At 35.1% G+C, this 18,216-nt stretch overlaps 3 protein-coding genes and 1 long non-coding RNA gene across 8 annotated transcripts; 1 reads left to right on the top strand and 3 right to left on the bottom strand.

Moving 5' to 3' along the window:
* Positions 1 to 97: 97 nt before the first annotated feature.
* On the bottom strand, positions 98 to 2,142 carry LOC125186891 (nuclear protein). Its single transcript, XM_048083375.2, has 5 exons — positions 1,765 to 2,142; positions 947 to 1,164; positions 706 to 834; positions 427 to 558; positions 98 to 342 (listed from the first exon to the last, which is right to left on the bottom strand). The coding sequence occupies exons 1-5, from the start codon at positions 2,084 to 2,086 to the stop codon at positions 229 to 231; spliced, it is 915 nt and encodes a 304-aa protein (XP_047939332.1). The 5' UTR covers positions 2,087 to 2,142; the 3' UTR covers positions 98 to 228.
* Positions 2,143 to 3,031: 889 nt separating this feature from the next.
* Positions 3,032 to 7,038, bottom strand: LOC125187672 (AP2-like ethylene-responsive transcription factor At1g16060). Its single transcript, XM_089058157.1, has 7 exons — positions 6,690 to 7,038; positions 6,359 to 6,441; positions 5,804 to 5,892; positions 5,633 to 5,706; positions 5,474 to 5,524; positions 4,353 to 4,429; positions 3,032 to 3,760 (listed from the first exon to the last, which is right to left on the bottom strand). The coding sequence occupies exons 1-7, from the start codon at positions 6,836 to 6,838 to the stop codon at positions 3,363 to 3,365; spliced, it is 921 nt and encodes a 306-aa protein (XP_088914283.1). The 5' UTR covers positions 6,839 to 7,038; the 3' UTR covers positions 3,032 to 3,362.
* Positions 7,039 to 9,802: 2,764 nt separating this feature from the next.
* LOC125186252 (uncharacterized) lies at positions 9,803 to 15,296 on the top strand. Of its 5 annotated transcripts, none has more exons than XR_016130830.1 (8): positions 9,804 to 9,943; positions 11,468 to 11,565; positions 11,649 to 12,271; positions 12,352 to 12,931; positions 13,532 to 13,581; positions 13,675 to 14,191; positions 14,281 to 14,425; positions 14,499 to 15,296. It is a non-coding gene; the product is annotated as an uncharacterized LOC125186252 (long non-coding RNA). The 5 variants fall into 5 exon arrangements; XR_016130831.1 differs by having other exon boundaries at positions 9,805 to 9,943; positions 14,281 to 14,597; positions 14,891 to 15,296; XR_016130828.1 differs by having other exon boundaries at positions 9,803 to 9,943; positions 11,653 to 12,271; positions 14,281 to 15,296.
* LOC125186251 (Eukaryotic aspartyl protease family protein) lies at positions 13,261 to 15,002 on the bottom strand. The gene is made up of 2 exons (XM_048082603.2): positions 14,867 to 15,002; positions 13,261 to 14,642 (listed from the first exon to the last, which is right to left on the bottom strand). The coding sequence occupies exons 1-2, from the start codon at positions 14,994 to 14,996 to the stop codon at positions 13,417 to 13,419; spliced, it is 1,356 nt and encodes a 451-aa protein (XP_047938560.2). The 5' UTR covers positions 14,997 to 15,002; the 3' UTR covers positions 13,261 to 13,416.
* Positions 15,297 to 18,216: the final 2,920 nt, after the last annotated feature.

Here is an 18,216-nt window from a genome sequence, read left to right as displayed (position 1 = left end):
CTTAATATAATCTCAATCGATATTGAATTTCAGTGCAGGATGTATCATGTATATCAGTATATCTAAATCGAAAGGTCACAAACATCAACAACAATAATTAGTAATGTCTAGAGATATAGTAGGCGATATGGAATTTAAGGTACGCATGTAACAACTTGAAGTCCCATTTTTACACAAAATGATAAAATGTACTTATACCATTAAAAAAAAAAAAAAAAAAAACTCTAACTAAACTATCTTGAGTTCTTTGAGCCAGGAAGTGTGTAAGGGACATGGATCCTGTTTGCCTTGAGCGATTGCCTTCTCTGTGAGAGAATAGAACCATCCATTCCTCCATTTGAACTGCAGAAATAACTCCATAATCAAATTTTGAGCTCAAAAATATAACAACAATCAAAGCATCCGAAGAGGAATTCGCATTGGTACCTCTTTGACCGCTGTAGGGAAGTGAGCAACTGCCCGTGAGTAAGCGCATAGCCTCTCCTCAATCGCACCCTCAAAGACCAAACCCTTCTCCGAGGCTGCAGCTGCAGCGAGTTCACCTATAAGGGCTGATACCTGCATGTGAATTGTGATGATAGCCTCTGGATTAGCATACACCTTCGTGTTTTTCTTTCAGTAATTACTATTGACTAAAAGTGAGCATAAGGACAAACAATAGCAGAATGCCATTTCTTCCTATTCTAGAGAATGTTCTTTTTCTACCTCAGAACGATATTCGTTCTCCACAGCACCTACTGTTGCTCCAGGATGACGGGCTCCAACAAGCATGAAAGCACATATCCATATAAGTTTCTCAAGCATTTGTTTCTGGAAAGTCTCTTTTTCAAGCACCTAAAAGATTTTTTCAAGAAAAGAACTGAATCAATAACAATGTACTGACTACCATCACACCATCCAAAACCATATCAAACATTACCAAATCATCAAGCCCCTCAGCTCTTACCTTGCAAGATAGGCCCCCAGCACGCAATCTCCCAGCAACAGCAGAAGCCCACTTCCCATACGCAGCAGTTAATCCCTCTGGATTAGTGTCAGTTATCCCGTCCACAGGAGGCTCACCCAGCTTTGACACAGCAAAATATGCCAGAACTTGATCAGCATCTCCAAGGCCTTTAGTTTCAAACCACGGCTCCAGCATTCCGTTCTGGAAAAACACCAAGTCTGCTACATTGTTAAGAATCATCACCATCAACTGATGAGCATTGCAGATAGCATTATAAACAGAGACACAACCACAAATCTTTTGCAACTATGGCCATATCCATATCCTAGAGTAGACTGTAGCTGTATAATCACGAGTGAACTAGTTGTAACTGAAAATATAGAACCCACTCTAGCATAAGCAAGCTAGGTAAGCAAATTATACGCGTTTGGCCAATCTTTCTACATGTTTTGCACTCAGATTCTATACAATAAGGGCCTGAAAGATTTCAATTTTCTGCAAACTGTATATGGAATCAAAATGTACAAAATACTGACAGAAACTTGCAGTGATATCTTGTTCTCCCTGACTGGTGAAAACAATTGCCAAATAACCAATGCAAAATCAAAATCCCTAGTTTATAAATAACACAAAATGTACATATATATACATGTATTATGCATAATATAATGCTGCTGCAGACCTAGTTTCAACAACAATGGCGGCATTGCAACAAGTTAAGCACACTCACAAGCTCAATCACTTTCAATTTCATAAGCATCAATCAACATTAATCAAAAGTCAGAAACAAACTAAATTACAAAATCCACGAATCATACCGCTCCATCTCGATTTTGGAGTGGATTCAAGCACCGCATCTAGGTCATCATTGCGGGTGCAAACCAAAATCGGACCGGCGAAATCCAGAGGCACAGGCTCCCCTCTCTTAACTAGAACATCATCGCCGCCGCCCATGTCTTGCAGGGCTCTCCCTACGCGGCCACCGCCCACTATGACGGCGGGGATCACCTTCTCCGTCGTGGCGGCCATGGATGACGGGGACGTCGACAGAGAAGCTCTAAGTCTGAAGCTGGAGCTGGAGCTGCTTCTTGAAGTGGATTTCAGAAATGAGGAACTAGATAGAGAGAGCGTGGTAGCCATGGCTGATGTTGGAAGAGTGTGGAAAAGCCATGGTTGGATTGGATTTTCTGGTTTGGGGGATCAACAAGTGAGCCACTCGTTCCTCTCAACCATATCCGGATCATTTTTCGGTTCGATGCGGGTTCTACCCGACCCGATAATTGATCTACTTTAACAAATAACTTTTTGTTGAATCAATTTTTTCGGGACAATTGGAAGCCCATTGCCATTGCTATTTGCCATTAATGGAATACTTAATACACCTATTTAGATGTTAGATGACAATACACTGCGTGCCTGTTCGGTTCCCAAAATAACTTTTATCTTCTCCATTCACATTTTCAGCTAAGCTTTAGCTAACAATTGTAGATTTGGGCCTGTTTCGGCCCATTTGAATGGACTCCTTTTCACTTAATCTCATGACTAACCATCTCACCTCACCCCCTCCTACTAATTTGTCCATCTCCCTCTCCTCATTATTCTCCTCTCCACCCTACTCTACAACCATGCATAAGACTAATTTAATCCTAGCCAAAGTCTATTTTAGTGTATCTTATACTGCATCTCAAGACAATTTTGTTTCATGAACCGAACAGCCACTATGTTTACACGTTTTAATTCTATATACTACTTCACTGTATTTCAATAAATATATACCTACCATCAATTCTAATAACAAAGGAAAATGTACCATAGGTACTAAGTGAAAAAAATATGTGAAAGTCATCTAAAAGAGCCCAACTCATTTTTCACTAGCATAGGCTAAATAAGTATTACTATGAGTTATTTTTGTGACTACTTTTGTATATTAACACAAACAAATTATCTTAAGATCCTAACACACATTCCAGAATACAGAATTCATAAGTATCAATCTCTAGTTCTTACTGATTTACGAGGAATATACTTCACTGCTTGATACAAGTCACTAATAAATAAAATTATTAAAATTTAGAATATGAGAAGGACAGGAACATTATAATTTGTTATAGAATAAAACAACATGAATCTATATATATAAGTCCATGTTACATATGAATAGCCAAATAGTCTTAAAACATTCCAATCTCCATCTAAAAATTGAGATAGAGTTTACAAATACTCAAATCACCTAAGTATAGAAAATCAAAAATCAAAAATCAAAAATCAAAAACCAAAATAAATTAAAACCTCACCTTATTCATTTATCATCCCTTTTCTCTCTTTCTTGATCATCTCAGGGCAAATAATGTACATTGATATCATCATCAATGATTAGGTAAAAATATATGAAAAGAATAGTAAAATATGTAAAAGATCACGTTGACTCATCGAGCTCACACTGAAACATCGACAAAAAGTCATAGTCACCAAATGTATTGTCGTGCTCATCAGCATAGGTGCTCAAATCTTGAATATCAAAGGAAGTTTGTATGTCATCTGGGAAGCTACTACGTGGTGGATTTGGCTCCATCGTATCTTCGAACTTGGTGGAATGCAAAAGAAGCTCTAACGCCTCACCGGCTTCACCCCCGATGGGTAGCGGGGGAGACATGGCGACCTCAGCCTCAGTCGGGGAAGCTTCCCCGGCTACAGGGCTATTCTCATCCATGTTACAACTAATGTAACGGCTGAGGTCAAAATTGGTAACTGCATTATTTCCACGGTATTTTATTGCTGCCATGTCATATGCAGCTGCTGCCTCTTCTTGAGTGGCTACATAAAAATAATTTGGAATGAGGAAAATGTGAGGGTATTTTTGGAAATTCGGGTGGTTGGTTAATATTGAATTCAAGAATTTAATTTGCATGAGAATTTCGGTGGGAAAGGGAGAAATTATGTCTGCAGACCTATAGTAGTTGAGAGTTGATAATTTATGCTTTCTAGCCAACCACATTTGTTTGCTTTTAGTACTAATTGTCTATTTATTACACCATCATTAAATGTGCGTATCATGGAGTATAAACAAAGAAAAAGAAAAAGAAAAAAAAACTAATATGCGGTTATTTTTAAAAGGTTTAGCTTCCTATTATATAGGGACATTTATAATTGGCTATTAATGTAGTTATGTAGGTAACCTAAGATGATGATGATTTGTTATTGTGCAAACTACTTTCTTAGCTAAATTATGAATAAAACAATAACTCGAAGTCTAAGGTTTGCTCATCAACACACACCAACTTATTGGACGATTTTCCTCCATTCAAAATAAAATGGTTGGAGAATTAAATAGTTAGGCTACTTAATGCATGCGATAAGTAGTAGTACTAGTAATTAAATTAAATTATATGGAAGTATATTGGCCTACCATATGTACCAAGGTATAGGTACTTGTTGCCAAACACCCTGCCAATACGAGCTTCCCATCTTCCATTATGATGATGCCTGTCCACACACAATATCTAATTCAAAATTTATTATCTACAAAAAGAATGCAATAAATTTAATTTGATACACAAAAAATATTAAATTAGATTAAATTAAAAGTATATAGGGTTCGGTATGTCTAAGGGATTAAGATAAAATTATAATAAGATTTTGAAGACTTGCACACATATAGTTTATTGCATAGTAAGTTTTAGAGTATAATCCCTCTTCCCCACGAAGATTGTCTCACTTTGACTGAGCACGGGTTTTAAGAAATGTAATGGAAAGTGAATTGAAAAAGTTAGTGGAATATGGGTCCTACTTTTACATATTAGTTTTATAATAAAATGTGAGTAGGAAAGAGCCAGTGGAATATGAGGTTCACTACCAAAAATGGTCAAAGTGAAATGAGACAAACTTTATGGGACAGATCGAAATGGAAAAATAAAACAATCTTTGTGAGACGGAGGGAGTAATATTTTATGGTTGTCTTATATTTCATGTTTCATTATCACCAAATTATACTACAAATATAGACTATCACACCAATTTTTATTAAATAACATCATAATATACACATGAAAAATATTAAAGAAAGTGAACAATACATGTAATGTAATAGAAAAATAGAACGGTAATATATATAAGAGCTATAATTCAATAGGGAGCATTAAATTTTATTCATGTACATGAATTTCCAAACATACCCAAGCATCCATAGCACTCTTTCCGTCCGCCAATAAATATTTCAATTTTGATCGGTGCGGTTTTTAAGAAATTGTTTGACTTTATAAAAGAAGTGAGAAAAAAAATTAGTAAAAGATGAGTAATACTTTTATACTCGTATATTATTGGTTTATAATAAAATGCCAGTGGAATGAGTATAAAAAATTATCACAATAAAAATACCAGACGCAAGATCTTGCTAAACATATTGTTAGTATTAAGAAAAATGTTCCTTTTTATTGAATTAGGCACACATATTTTTGGGGTACTAAATAGTACTAGTAATACTTTATACGAACCAAATCATAATAAATTGTTCTAATTAATAGTACGTACCTTGCTACGCCTCGGTATTTTGATACACCACGAGAAAAACCACTACTTTTTCTGCCATTTCATTTCAAAAAAGATAAACAAGTTATGATATATACAATCATTTTAAATAAAAGAGAACATTATAATTATAGTGGAGTAATAATTAGAGACCAGTAATACCTTCTCAATGAACAAATATATTCTTCCTTTGACTGTGCCTCCATTTCTTTAAGCTCATTTTGATATGTGGGTAGCTACACAAATAAAAAATTAATTATATAAACATTAATATGAACATTATTAATTCAATTATTATATTAAATGGATTCTGCCTTATGAATTTATACATACTGGAAAGTTTAATGTGGTGTCTTGACCCCAATATTTCAGGGCAGCCAAGTCGTAGGCACGAGCTGCTGCTTCCTCGTCATTATAGGCCCCTAAAATAATTTCATAAATATAAGAAAAAATATATTTAAAGATATTGGATAAGGTGTATTGGATAGAGCCAATGGTTACAAAAACAAATGCCACATCATCACAAAATAAACTATATCAATATATATTTTTTATTCACTTTAATATGGCATAGAGTGGAAACAGGAAATACATACCTAAATATACTGCATTTTAATAGCATCCCCACATCCATCACCATCAAAGTAGACCACCAAATTAGCAAGGGGCAAAAAAGAGAGAACAATATTAGTAAGCATTGAGTAGACAATAGTGTCATAATTTGATATTAACAGTAGTAATTATTTTTCGCACAATCAAGTTGAAAGCATTATAGCAAAGATTATATTTCACATCCTCTATTTAATGATTTTGTTCTATATTAGTAATATCAGAATAAAAGATTTAATTTTGTAAAATAGGGATTAATGAAAACGACTATTGAGAAACCTTGTCTTCCTTTTTTGTTTTGTGACTCATTCCAGCAATCCTTATCCCATAAATGAGCTTCAAAACGGCCTGTCCACCGGTGCCTGAATTCGTCATTTCACAATTATAAATACATTATTCCAAAAATTAAGATTAAAACATAAATACTACTCCTATTCCTCAATTACAAAATTAAACATGCACAAAATTATAATGTTATGGAGTACTTAATTACTTTCCAAAAGTATACTACTACAAACAATCCCATTAAATACTGCTATAATCGTCTCATTTTGACACGTCACGAGTTTGAATTTCACCAAAACGAATGGTAATAATTCAAAAAAATGACCTCGTCACGCCTCGGTGGATCGAGCTACGTTGTTGTGGAGACTCCCTAGGTGCACTTTTTCGCTTCCGCTTGCCCTCGTGGCGGTCATTGTCGGAATTGGCGGCGGCGGCGGCGACTGGCCGATTCTTTTGTTTTGAAGACCGCGCCATGAAATGAAACTAGAGTTTAATTAATTAGAAGGGGGACCACCAATGAGGAAGAAGAGGAAATGGAGTGAATGAGGGTCGGAAAATGAGGGATTTGGGCGGAGGAATAAACAGCCGGCGGCGACGGCGGCTGAGTTTATGTTGAGTGAGATTTTGTATCAAGTGTTTCACTTGTTGTGGGCTATATTTATATGTGTGTGAAAGTGCTTTACAGAATCAGTCGTAGACTGGTAGTCAAGATTGGTGTGGGCTTTCCCTATTTTACTGTAATTATTTAATTTTTGGAAACAATTAATATGGCTTCTAGTAAAACGTCCACAATTTCAGTTCAAAATTTAATTCTCAGCTGCAATTTCTGATCCATACTTTTCTGACCTTCTCTCTATTTTATAGGCCGCAATTTATACGCAAGATACCGTTACGGATCTTTTTATTTTTAATTGGTTAGGCACCCTTTTATTTAATTATTTTGGTTATGGATGTACTACATCTCATTTAATTCGTTTATTTATAGTGATCAATTTTAATTATTTGATAAAGGACATTAAATATATAGTATAAATTACTCCCTCCTTCCTTACGAAAAAAAATATATATGGAGGAAAGGTTCTCAAAAAAGCATCGAAATTATAGTTTTGTGTCAAAATTAGTAAGTCACTAAAATCTAATAAATGGGTACCAAAAATTTAACTAATAAATGGGAATCAAAAATTTAAATTTTTGGTACCAAGATGATGACCGGCTATGGTGTTTATGAATTTTTACCCTTATAAATGTCACATTTCTACCTCAAGCTTCGTATTAAATTTTTTCGATTGCAATTAAATGTTTTAACAAAGCAAAAACTCAGCTGTGCCGACCTCCGCAAGCATTAGTTAAAGTTAATTAATGCGAATTCCTTACTAAAAGATGTATTGGGACTTTATTAGAGATTTAGGGCTATTAATTTTGATATTGAAATCTAATTAGTTGTAATTAAATTTAAAACTTATTAATCATAACCAAACATTCGGGAAAAACAAAAGCAAGGGCACTGTTTTGATGTGGCCTTTTTACCAATTAGTATCACTATTTCATTTTATTATTAAGGACATTAATCTCAATTGTGAAATGGTATAAAAGAAAATCTATATATATAAATAACTATATGCTAGTACTACTAAACATTATATTGACATGGATTGTCCATTCAAAAGTTTGTATAGAAATGAACTAATGAAACTTGGGTGATTGTGAACGAGAGAAAATGAAAATATAGTACTAATACTAAAATTTTACAAATACTAATACTATAATATTACGTTAAAAGCAACTCAATTGCTAAGTATGTTTCTCTTCCAACCAATATGTAGGGGTCAAAATCATATTAGATGGATGTGTGGGACTGTGGGTTGTGTTAATTTTGTATGAATTGTAACATAAAACATTTTATGTTACAAAATTCATTGCGCCTATGTGAAATATTCTATCCCTTACTTTCGTGTTTATCTTAAATCAACAATTTTACAATAAAAATCATCTTAATATCAATAATACACGTCAATCTTTCATACTATCCTACTTTAAATTTACATAGTTTTCTAATAGTTGCTTAACTAGACGATGCTGGTGCGGTTGGCGTCTATAGATCGTTAGAGGTAAAGCTTCGAGAAGCGAGATTTTGAGATGAGATTGTCCCATGATTTTCATACAGTTTTGAGTTTCATGAGGGGTTGCACGGGGAGCATCGACAAGATTTCTTCCATAATTTCTTCTGGAATTTGCGTGACTGACTGACTGGATTAATAGGGTGGGGATCCTCTGCTGTGCTATTTAGCACAACAGCCCCTGCTGTTAGACATAACATATAAAAAAGTTCAAGTAAATAATATAAAATAAATTAAATATTTATATAATATTTTAATATTGTATTAGAGACAACATGAACTGTTGTGCTAAATAACAGAGCAGAGGATCCCACTCCGGATTAATATGCTAAACATAGGGCATGAAGTGATGTTGTTCTTCGACATCAGAGCCTAAGTTGATTACGATGACAAATGACATCAGTGTACTGGTTGCGAATATATATAAGGGATGTGCTTAAAAAATAGGAGTAGTAACTAATTTTAAAGTTGCAACGTACTTTCAATCTCATGCTGCCATGTGGCACGTAATGCGGGGTAATTAGTCATATAGAACGGGCACAAATGCGGGGTAATTACATGGAGTACATACAAAATGTTTTCACCAATGTTTTAATTTAGTACAAAAAGTTTTAAGTTTACATATTTTGTACAAAAAGTTTACTCAATTATCTAAATTGATACATTCCGTTAAATCCCTTCTAACACTGTTACTTTTTCTTTTCATTTGCTTCATACGCCTCTTCTGTTCTTTATTTGCTCCCTACTTGTTTTTTTTAATCAAATTCAATAAGAAGATAGTACACGGTGATTTTATTGCATAGTTTGGTTGCATTTAGTTAGATAATGGTAAATTTATTCATCATTTCTTCATCTATGAAATATTATTCAAGTTTGACTCGGTGCATATTTCAAAAAATGGGAAGAAAAGCGAGTTGAAATATAATTTGAGTGTAAAAAATTAGTGGAAAGTTTCCACTTACCAAAAATAGAAAAAAGTAATGTGGACAATTTTTCACCAACGAACCAAAATAATAAAAGTAGATAATATTTCACGAACGGAAGGAATAGTTGGAATCAGGAATAATTTGAAAGTATCAGTTATTATTAAAAAGAAATTTTGTCTAAATGATTATTACAGTATATAGTACTATTATGTTTTTAACATTTTATGATATGATAAGAGTGAATAAGAAGTAATGAGACTAGACTGAATGCATTAATTTGTACTGGCACAAAATAAATTTTGTATATGAAATATGTAAATTTAAACCTTTTTTTACTATATTAAAATATTTTAAGGGCGAGGGAGTGGAGAAAGAAAAAGGCGCGAAAATTGGAATGTCTGGCCGAATTCCAAGCCCTTTCTCTTCAGCGAGGAGCTGCACTGCAGCTTCGGTTTGGGGGTGGTGATCGTGTACGGAATCAATCAATGGATTGGGTTTAGCGTTGAGGAACGTGGGCACGCAATAAAACATGAAAGGTGAGCAGAAATTGCAGCCCTCTAAAGCTCAGGTCTACCCCTCCATGCATATGAATTATGATGCCTTAGATTTTCAAGTCTCTCTGGGCCCTTCTCACGGATATTGTTGTATTTCGTATGTGCTGGTGAGTGTGTGGTCGTAGAGAGATGTTTGGTCTCGATATGTGGATGAATTGATGCAACGTGTTTTCGCACAACCGTTTCCTTGATTTTATTATGTTGCTTGCTTTATTTGTTACGCCTGACTGTTAGTATTAGATCACGTTCTCTTGATTAAGTTTTGACTTGGAAGTATTGTGCTACTTATGGGGTCGTTATCGTGCACAGTGAAGTTTGTGCTTTGAAGATTGAGCTATTTGATGATGTAATTTGTTTGATATGTAGCACAATAAGGACTTTCTCATCCATAGAAGTGTGAAAAATGAGTCACTGTAGGTTTTTCTCGGACGTGGAGGGTGAGGGGTGGAAAAGATATTATTATAAGATATTTTCTTGAAATAGTACTGAGGTCTTAGCCATAGTTATCAGTTCAAAATGAGAATCATTTCTCAGGTGGCTTCATGCATATCATGTTATGGACATCTAGTTTGTTTAGTTTTAAGCTGATAGCATGCAACTTGTGATGAGCTTCTTGGGGATTAGGGCTCATGTAGCTAAGAGTTGTGTGCCCTAGGTTATCACGTAGTTGTTTAGTGACAACCTATCAATTAAAAGACATAGAGAACACGTTTTATCAAGTGCGCACAGTTTATGGAGAGCTTCATTCAGAGTACTGATGAGGGATATAAGATAACTATTTTTGATGAAAATTAAAATGGGTTTGTGTACCTTTACTGGACTGTGTTATCAAGGTACATAAAGTTCAAAGTTTTTTTTGTCTTCAATGATCAATCTTGATGAAGATATATTCTATAAAGTGAAAGTCTTTTAAATTAGTATGTCTACTATATATGAGATGAGATATTCAAAAGATGCTTCTATGTGCACGGTGCACCCCAATGTTTCTCAAGGCACACCCTTTGTTCTGAAATACGTTTCCCCATTTTTTGAATCAATTCCGGTGGATAGAGAAATCTGGAGATGTATTTAGAAGTACCCAACTCAAAATTCTGAAGAGCTTCCTCTTCTGGGAAGAGCACTCTATTCGTGAGATTTTTGTGTGTTGTTATAGCCACACTCTTTGATGGGGAGTAATAATTAAGGGTATAACCGAATCAGTGCATGTGTTACTGATAATAGAATGGCTCATCGCTCATCCTTCTCTTGCTGGAGAGATGCAGAGTTTATGCAGATTGTGCTGTTTGGTGGGCAGTTAGTTGGAATCATACTAGTCCCTTAAATAGGATACGTAGTTGCTATTAGCAATAGCACTGCATATTTCTGCCTCATTGTTGTAGATATGAGAAACGTAACGGTGATTTGAAAACTTTACTTTCTAGCTTCCTGCTTCAAGCTATTGCTCATTTACCCAACTTCTTATGTTAATTTGCTTTTTGTGCCGATTATTTAATTCTTTCCTCACAGGTTGCTTTAGGGGTCTTTAGGACCTTAGCATTCCAGCTACAATTGTGATTGTCGTGGGAATCATAATGCAGGACCCCGTGATGAGAAGTTTCTTATAAGTGAGTAAGAAACAATTACGAAGGTCATTTAGGTTTATTGCTTGTGGGAGCTAACATTTAAAATGCATTTCTGAATGGATTAGTCAGAAGTTTCAGGATGCTGGTCGAGGCATGTGGATAGCTCTCAGATCCCCTGTTGTTTGGAGGCCATGTTTATACATGTACCAATAATATGTTTTATTGGTCTACCAATGCACCAAATGATCCTTTTATTTAACAGGCACTTCTTTGCTCTTCAACTTTTTAATCTGGAGTCACGACATCTGCAAAATTCTCAAACTGATACTTACTCATTCTCAAAATACGCACAGGCAATATCATTTGTGTAATTGGATTATTATACTAGTTGAAGCGTAAGCTCAATCTTTCCCAATTGCTGGAGGCAGTTGGATCAAAATCAGCAGCTGTTGGTGCAGTAGGCTCTCTTTCCACGGAGTGCTTCTGTTGGCACAGTTGCTGTATGTTGCTTCAGGAATGCTGGACGTGATATTGGTTTTACGTATAACTTGATAGTTGTGTTTCCGGATTATGTAGTCGCATTTGGTGCAGCTGTCAGTCATGTGATTGGATGTTTTAAATTGATACCTCTTCTCGTGGAAGCTCTGGCCCTCTGGCATAGAAGGCAAATTCTTCGCCTTGCTCTTGCCAATTTGATCATGTAGGTTCGTTCACGGCATTAGGACTGATCATAGCTCATCAGACTCATGTTAGTATTGAAGCTGACACTCAGTTAGATTTATCCCTTGTTTTTCACTTGTGTTGATCTTTATTCCATTTGTATTGCAGAAGAAATAGATCGATCCATGGTTAATCGAATGCACTTTTCTCTAGTCAAATACTCCTCATAAGAGGATAGATACACCAGCTGGAGAATGGTGGCTGCAAATATCATCTGCTTAAATTTCACCTGTCGTAGCAGTTCCTTTAACCTTCGCCTTCTGTGAATTTTGTCAGATAACTTTGGTTTTCATTTAAAGAATAGGCAACATGTCAGTGAGACGTCAGAGGGTCTAACATCGAGACATGCTTTACAGGCCTTAAAGAATTCAAGAATTCAGAGATTCCCCTTGAAAAATATAACCTCATTTGTGGTGATTCTGGTGAACATGCAGAAACAATTCCCTTTTGTCCTTTTGTTTGTCAGTAACCGATGTAGTTATATGATTAATATATTACTACATTTGTCTATTTCTGTGGAGTTTATGTGGTCTGGATGAAAGATCAAGTTTGAGAATATCCCATCTTCATTTTTTGCCTAGTTTCTTTTATATCTCTCCAGCAGGATTCTTTTCCTAAGATTAGGAAAAGCTCGAGGTTCAAGACGTCAAGGAGGCGGGTCCCACGAAATTCCCTGTGTTCATATGAGGTTCCCTCTTTTCTAGCAAACTTTCTGCTGAATAATGTTTATTTTCTTGTCATAATATGACATCACATCAGTGCTTAGACAATAATTTTTTGTTTTATTTGTTTGTAGCTGATGTAGTTTCCTGTTCTTGTTTTCTGGGGTTACTTTGTGATATTTCAGTAGGGCTTCTTAGCAGAAGATGATCTTCGTATTGTCTAGTAGATGCTATACATGATGAATTATACAAAACACATCCACATGATGTTTTTCCACCACGATATATACATAGAAGTTCTTGATTTATCATACCTTGTGTGGGAGTATTGTATTTGGACATTAAACACAAAAAATAAGACTAAATCAATATTCTATACCACTCATACAACAAATTCAAATTGCTGAATCAAATCTAGGAAATCAAACCTTTCTGTATGTGTTCATATTCATTTGGCTTTGCCAATGAATTTTCTGAATCACACTTACAAATCATCACTCATTTCTGTGTCTTAACTGAAACTGCAAACTTCCTTCGCAAATCCCACTTGCATCTGCTTGGTATCATATACGACTCTCGTGTTCCTCTGCTGATAGTTTCCTATGATCCCAATCTGGTCTTCATAGGCGAGGCTTGCAAGCGCCAAGCACACCTGAGACGCGTCCCTCTTAGCAAAGTAAAACATCCCGGTTACATCCACACTCATCTCTGCATCTCCTTCGAACTGCATCTTAAGTGTAGGTATGTTGACCTCCTCATATGCTGACAGGTTGAAGCAGGTGTCGAGAATTGAAAAGCTCGGTGCTGAGGGGTACCCAGTGAACTGTCTCAAGAACTCAGCCTTCACAGATGTGTAGACAGATGGGGGCAGCCTCGTGATCACGGTCCCTGAGTCGATCAAGACCCCGTTTCCCCCAAAACTTGGGGACTGCAGAGGCACCCCTCCCACACTAGCTCCTGTCATGTTCAGAATGTAGAAGCTGTACAGCTGAGGATTTGGAATGAGCCTCGTGTAAGAAACAGGTGTTGTGTTCTGGAAAACTAATGTATCGTTTCCTAGTATTAGCGAGCCCGAAGTTCCAGAATCCGAATCAGGCAAACAGTAGGAGAAAACTCCTCCAAATACATCACTAGTTTGAGAAATGAGTGAGAGATCATTCCTGCCTAGTCCCAACAGGCCAGAAGCTGCACCAAATAAACCCCTGTTGTTTCTTCCACAACCAAACACGAAATTCTCGACTGGAGTCGCTCCAAGAGTGAGCCGGTCTCTGCCTAACTCCCCCCGGGTATATGATCCATCGCCATATGTTACTGCATAGTTGCACTTAGGTGCATTGTTCCCACATAACCCTGAGTTTCCTGTGTTGGACTGCAGAGTATGGCAGGGCTGCGAGTTGCACTGCACCGATCTGTACGAGGGAGACACCAACGGGTTGAAGAGGGGCTCCGGCTGAGTGTAGCACAGCCTACAGGGCTGGCATTGCACCCAAGAGAGGTCACTTCCTGTGTCCATGATCACAGTTAAGTTCCGAATGCCTAATGTTACTATGACAATGTAGTTTAGTGTCTGAAGCTGGATGCCCGAACTGATAGGAACACGGGCTTGTGATGATTCTACGTGACCAGAGACGACGTTCTTGATTCGGGATTGTATGGATTCGACTCGAACCACATCAAGAGTCAGCCCTTTTTGTAGGTGTTTGATGTGCTTCATTTCTAATATGGTTGCACCATCCTCTGTTCATTACAGAAGAGAATTTAACCTTAGTTTTAGTCTATATTTTGAAGCCTATTACTCTGATTCTTGAAATCACACACATAGTACTATTGTAGAGAAAGGAAAAGATAAACATATTAGATAACCTTATCTTCAACTACCTTAACTGAGATTCCTAAACAAAAGATAAAAGATGCAAAGTCATGCAGGCATGTTTTCTTGCATATATACAGTTAATACTCACTTGGTGTATGCGAGAATCGGGCAGGGGCAGGCGTCGTTGTGAGGCGTTTGAGCGAGAGAAGCTCCTTCTGAGCGAGACTGAAGACCCCGCTGAAGCAACTGAAGGCAACGAGAATGAGGAGAAGCACCATTGTTTTGTTCCCTGGGAGAGATAAGAGAAGAGTGAAAATGTGGAGAGTGAAATTAAGGAAAATGGGGAGAAAGAAATGGTTTAGAGGGAGAAGAGATTCTTAGGAGTTGGAGTTTGGCATGACAACAAAAGGAGGAGTTGGCTGACGACCCCACTTTTGCATGAGAAATTATTGGGATTTCACGTGCAGAAACTTAGGGGGATGCATAAATAAAAAACCACAGAAAATAATATTGTGTTGTAGGAAAATAATTTTGATTTTTGGAATTGGTTTTGAATGGATATGGTCTCTCTTCACGGATTTAAACTGTCACCAACCTACTAACTAACACGAAAAGGAACATTTTTACATTCTTGCCCTATGAATCAGTTTCTCACAATATTATAATTATATTGATAAGAATTGATCAGCATGGACTTCCCTTAATTAATGTATGCATCGATGAGTAATGTGAACATCTATTGTGCGTACTGATGACGTGCTGTCCATATCATCATTTGTGTTCCTCTTTTATTTTAGAAATTATGGTTGCAATAATCAATTTTATATATTATTTACAAATTAAAAATTGATTTATTAATTTTATTCCTATACTCGAAGTTAGAGAATAAATGAGACATTTGATTTTAAAGTAATTTTATAAATTATAAATTTGATTATTCCAATTATTGAGATTTCTATCATCCATCTCACACCAATTGTGTGATACTGGATTTATAAATTTAATTATTCCAAAGGGTAAGTTGATAATGTGTTTTTTGTTTTACGTGTCGAAGTCCGGTGATTATTTCGGCCCGCGTATACGGGAAGTGTGGAGATAACCATCTCTTAATTTTATATTCAATTTAAGGAGCCGAATGACTTATTTCAACCAACACTACTAATCATAATTTTTTGAGAATAAGAGAAATCAAGTGGAAATAGATATTATGAGGAGAATTTTTACGTTTTTGTTGCTCAAGTTTTAGGTGCCCATAAATGATGTGCAATCCCTCTCTATATATAGTATGACAAATGTGAGGGTATGTATGTTACATCTGTGTGTTTGTCTCGTATTTGATGCTTAATTAGGTAAATCATTTTCCTATACAAATTGGTGAAACCGATTTGGAAAGATGACCATCACTACACAAAATCCATGTTATGTACTTGACTTAAAAGGTTGAGGTGGGATCTTAACTCAATTTAAATGTTTAAATTTATAATTAGTGAATGAGTTGCCATCATGCATAGTAGTAGTAATTGATTAACCTTCTTTGAAAAACTCTTTTTCCTTAGGGCTTTTATTGCTGTTGGTCCAACAATGATACACTTAACACCAAATGAAATCTTTGTCTTGTGATTTAAAATGATGTTTGTTTGCAACAACTTTGAAGAATTTGAGATCATATCAAATATGAAAGAACTATGTGCAAAACACAAAATAGTGTAATACATTGACATATTTAAATGTAATTTAACTTAAAACCTCCTGGTTTGCTTAATAAAAAATAAATTAATCAAACGGCATAAATCATAATCATGTTCACGTGTTATTTAACATGTGAGTGCAATAAACATGTTTAGATAATTTATCAATTTTAGACATGCGTATAGTGACATAATTGAAAGCGCAAGTTTTATTTTTAGTTACAACTGTACAAGTGTGGATAATATTAATAATTGCACATATATATCTTCATATTTTTAATTTAAAGCGAGTGCAATCATGGGGTTCCCTTGTCACCATAATCTATGTAGATTATTATTTTTAGAACCTTCCAATTTACTAAATGAAAGAAAAATAATTTACTTAATGAGAACTTCCCGATCTACTAATTAAAAACATTATGTATCATGAAAGAGTGGTACCTCATCTTTGTGCATTTCTATAATCATTATGTCCAGAAACCAAGATGTTTTAATAAGTTACAATCATGATGGATCAAAATTCATAATTGAGAAGAATGGGCTTGAATTTAAACTCATTTCAATCTCTCGAAGATTATACTAATATATATCCAAAATTGGAATGCATTAAACGTTAATCAAGCAGCAACAAACAATGTTCATAATAACTTCAAAAATAACTAGGGACTTTTGTAGTATTATATTTAAATCAAAGTTTTGTTAATAAACTCGACCCAATAACAATCAACAACAGCTCATAAGTACTACTACGTTATTCAATTTCAACCTAAAGATGACAATTCTAATTCAATTAAAATTCAAATTAAACATCCCTTTTGCAGTTTTAGTACTTAAATATTGTTGTAACTATCAAATCCTACAAATTTCCAGCATCTCTAATCATATATGTTCAAATTAAATACAAAGTTACATGCCATCTAGCAGGTCCTAGAAACAGAAAGTAATGATATATTTGGTGTATTTTACCTGCTTTTTTTAGTGGTAGAAAGTAGGGGTGCTTAAACGGTTCTCCGGTTCTCGGTTAACCGGAATCGGAACCGGAACCGACGGGTTAATTGAGGAACCGGAACCGAATTTTTCGGTTCCGGTTCCAACTTTTTAAATAAAACCGGTTCCGGTTCGGAACCGGACGGTTCCGGTTTCTAACCGGGAACCGAATAATAATTCAATTTTAATTTTTTATAATTTAATATACTAATAAATCTAATTTAGTTGAATTAATTTTGAATTAAAATAAAATAATTTGAAACATTGAGTGATTTTTAAATTTAATAAGTGTTAGATTTGCGAGCTCTGTTTCTGAAGTATTTAAAATGTTTAAACCGTGATACTTTGAATCTACAATTATTTCCCCAATCAATTTTTGATGAACTAACTACAATGAGTAGGACATCATAAGTTTGTTTTTAATTTCCAAAAGAACTAATACAATTACAATATCATTTCATATGATAGAAATTTAACTTTATAACAAATATATGTAACAATTCATTTAACATACGATTTTAACATGTTTGTGAATAATTTATTAAATGTTCCATTATAAACCAAAAAGTCATAACAAAATCAATTAGTAATATTAGAAATTCCATTGAATATTTGTTTAGCCAAAAAGGGGAAATGGAATTCAATTTTAAAACTTCTTTTTAAAAAAATTGCTAAAGTTTAGAACTCCTATTTTTTTATTAAAAAATTGCTAACATAAACTAGTCCGACCTACTACACTTGGCATCACTCTTATCCATATATGAATGTTATTGTATTGTTGGTTTGTACTTTTGTGTATTTACTTGATTTTTTAGGTATTATT

This window comes from Salvia hispanica, chromosome 5 (assembly GCF_029641045.1).
Source record: "Salvia hispanica isolate PSC_SH4W2 chromosome 5, Shi_PSC_v1, whole genome shotgun sequence".
Lineage (NCBI taxonomy): Eukaryota > Viridiplantae > Streptophyta > Magnoliopsida > Lamiales > Lamiaceae > Salvia > Salvia hispanica.
The sequence above is the reverse complement of the archived record's forward strand: the minus strand, read 5'-3'. Positions and strand labels throughout refer to the sequence as shown.

Excerpts from the sequence above, each read along its gene's own strand:
- LOC125186891 (XM_048083375.2), bottom strand. The coding sequence starts at position 2,086 with ATGGCTACCACGCTCTCTCTATCTAGTTCCTCATTTCTGAAATCCACT. Across the intron at positions 1,165-1,764 it reads TCCAAAATCGAGATGGAGCG|ACTTGGTGTTTTTCCAGAAC; the intron begins GTATGATTCGTG and ends ACAATGTAGCAG. Across the intron at positions 835-946 it reads CTGGGGGCCTATCTTGCAAG|GTGCTTGAAAAAGAGACTTT; the intron begins GTAAGAGCTGAG and ends AAAATCTTTTAG.
- LOC125187672 (XM_089058157.1), bottom strand. The coding sequence starts at position 6,838 with ATGGCGCGGTCTTCAAAACAAAAGAATCGGCCAGTCGCCGCCGCCGCC. Across the intron at positions 5,893-6,358 it reads AAACAAAAAAGGAAGACAAG|GGGCCTATAATGACGAGGAA; the intron begins GTTTCTCAATAG and ends AAATTATTTTAG. Across the intron at positions 3,761-4,352 it reads CCTATACCTTGGTACATATG|CCACTCAAGAAGAGGCAGCA; the intron begins GTAGGCCAATAT and ends ATTTTTATGTAG.
- LOC125186251 (XM_048082603.2), bottom strand. The coding sequence starts at position 14,996 with ATGGTGCTTCTCCTCATTCTCGTTGCCTTCAGTTGCTTCAGCGGGGTC. Across the intron at positions 14,643-14,866 it reads CCGATTCTCGCATACACCAA|AGGATGGTGCAACCATATTA; the intron begins GTGAGTATTAAC and ends TGTAATGAACAG.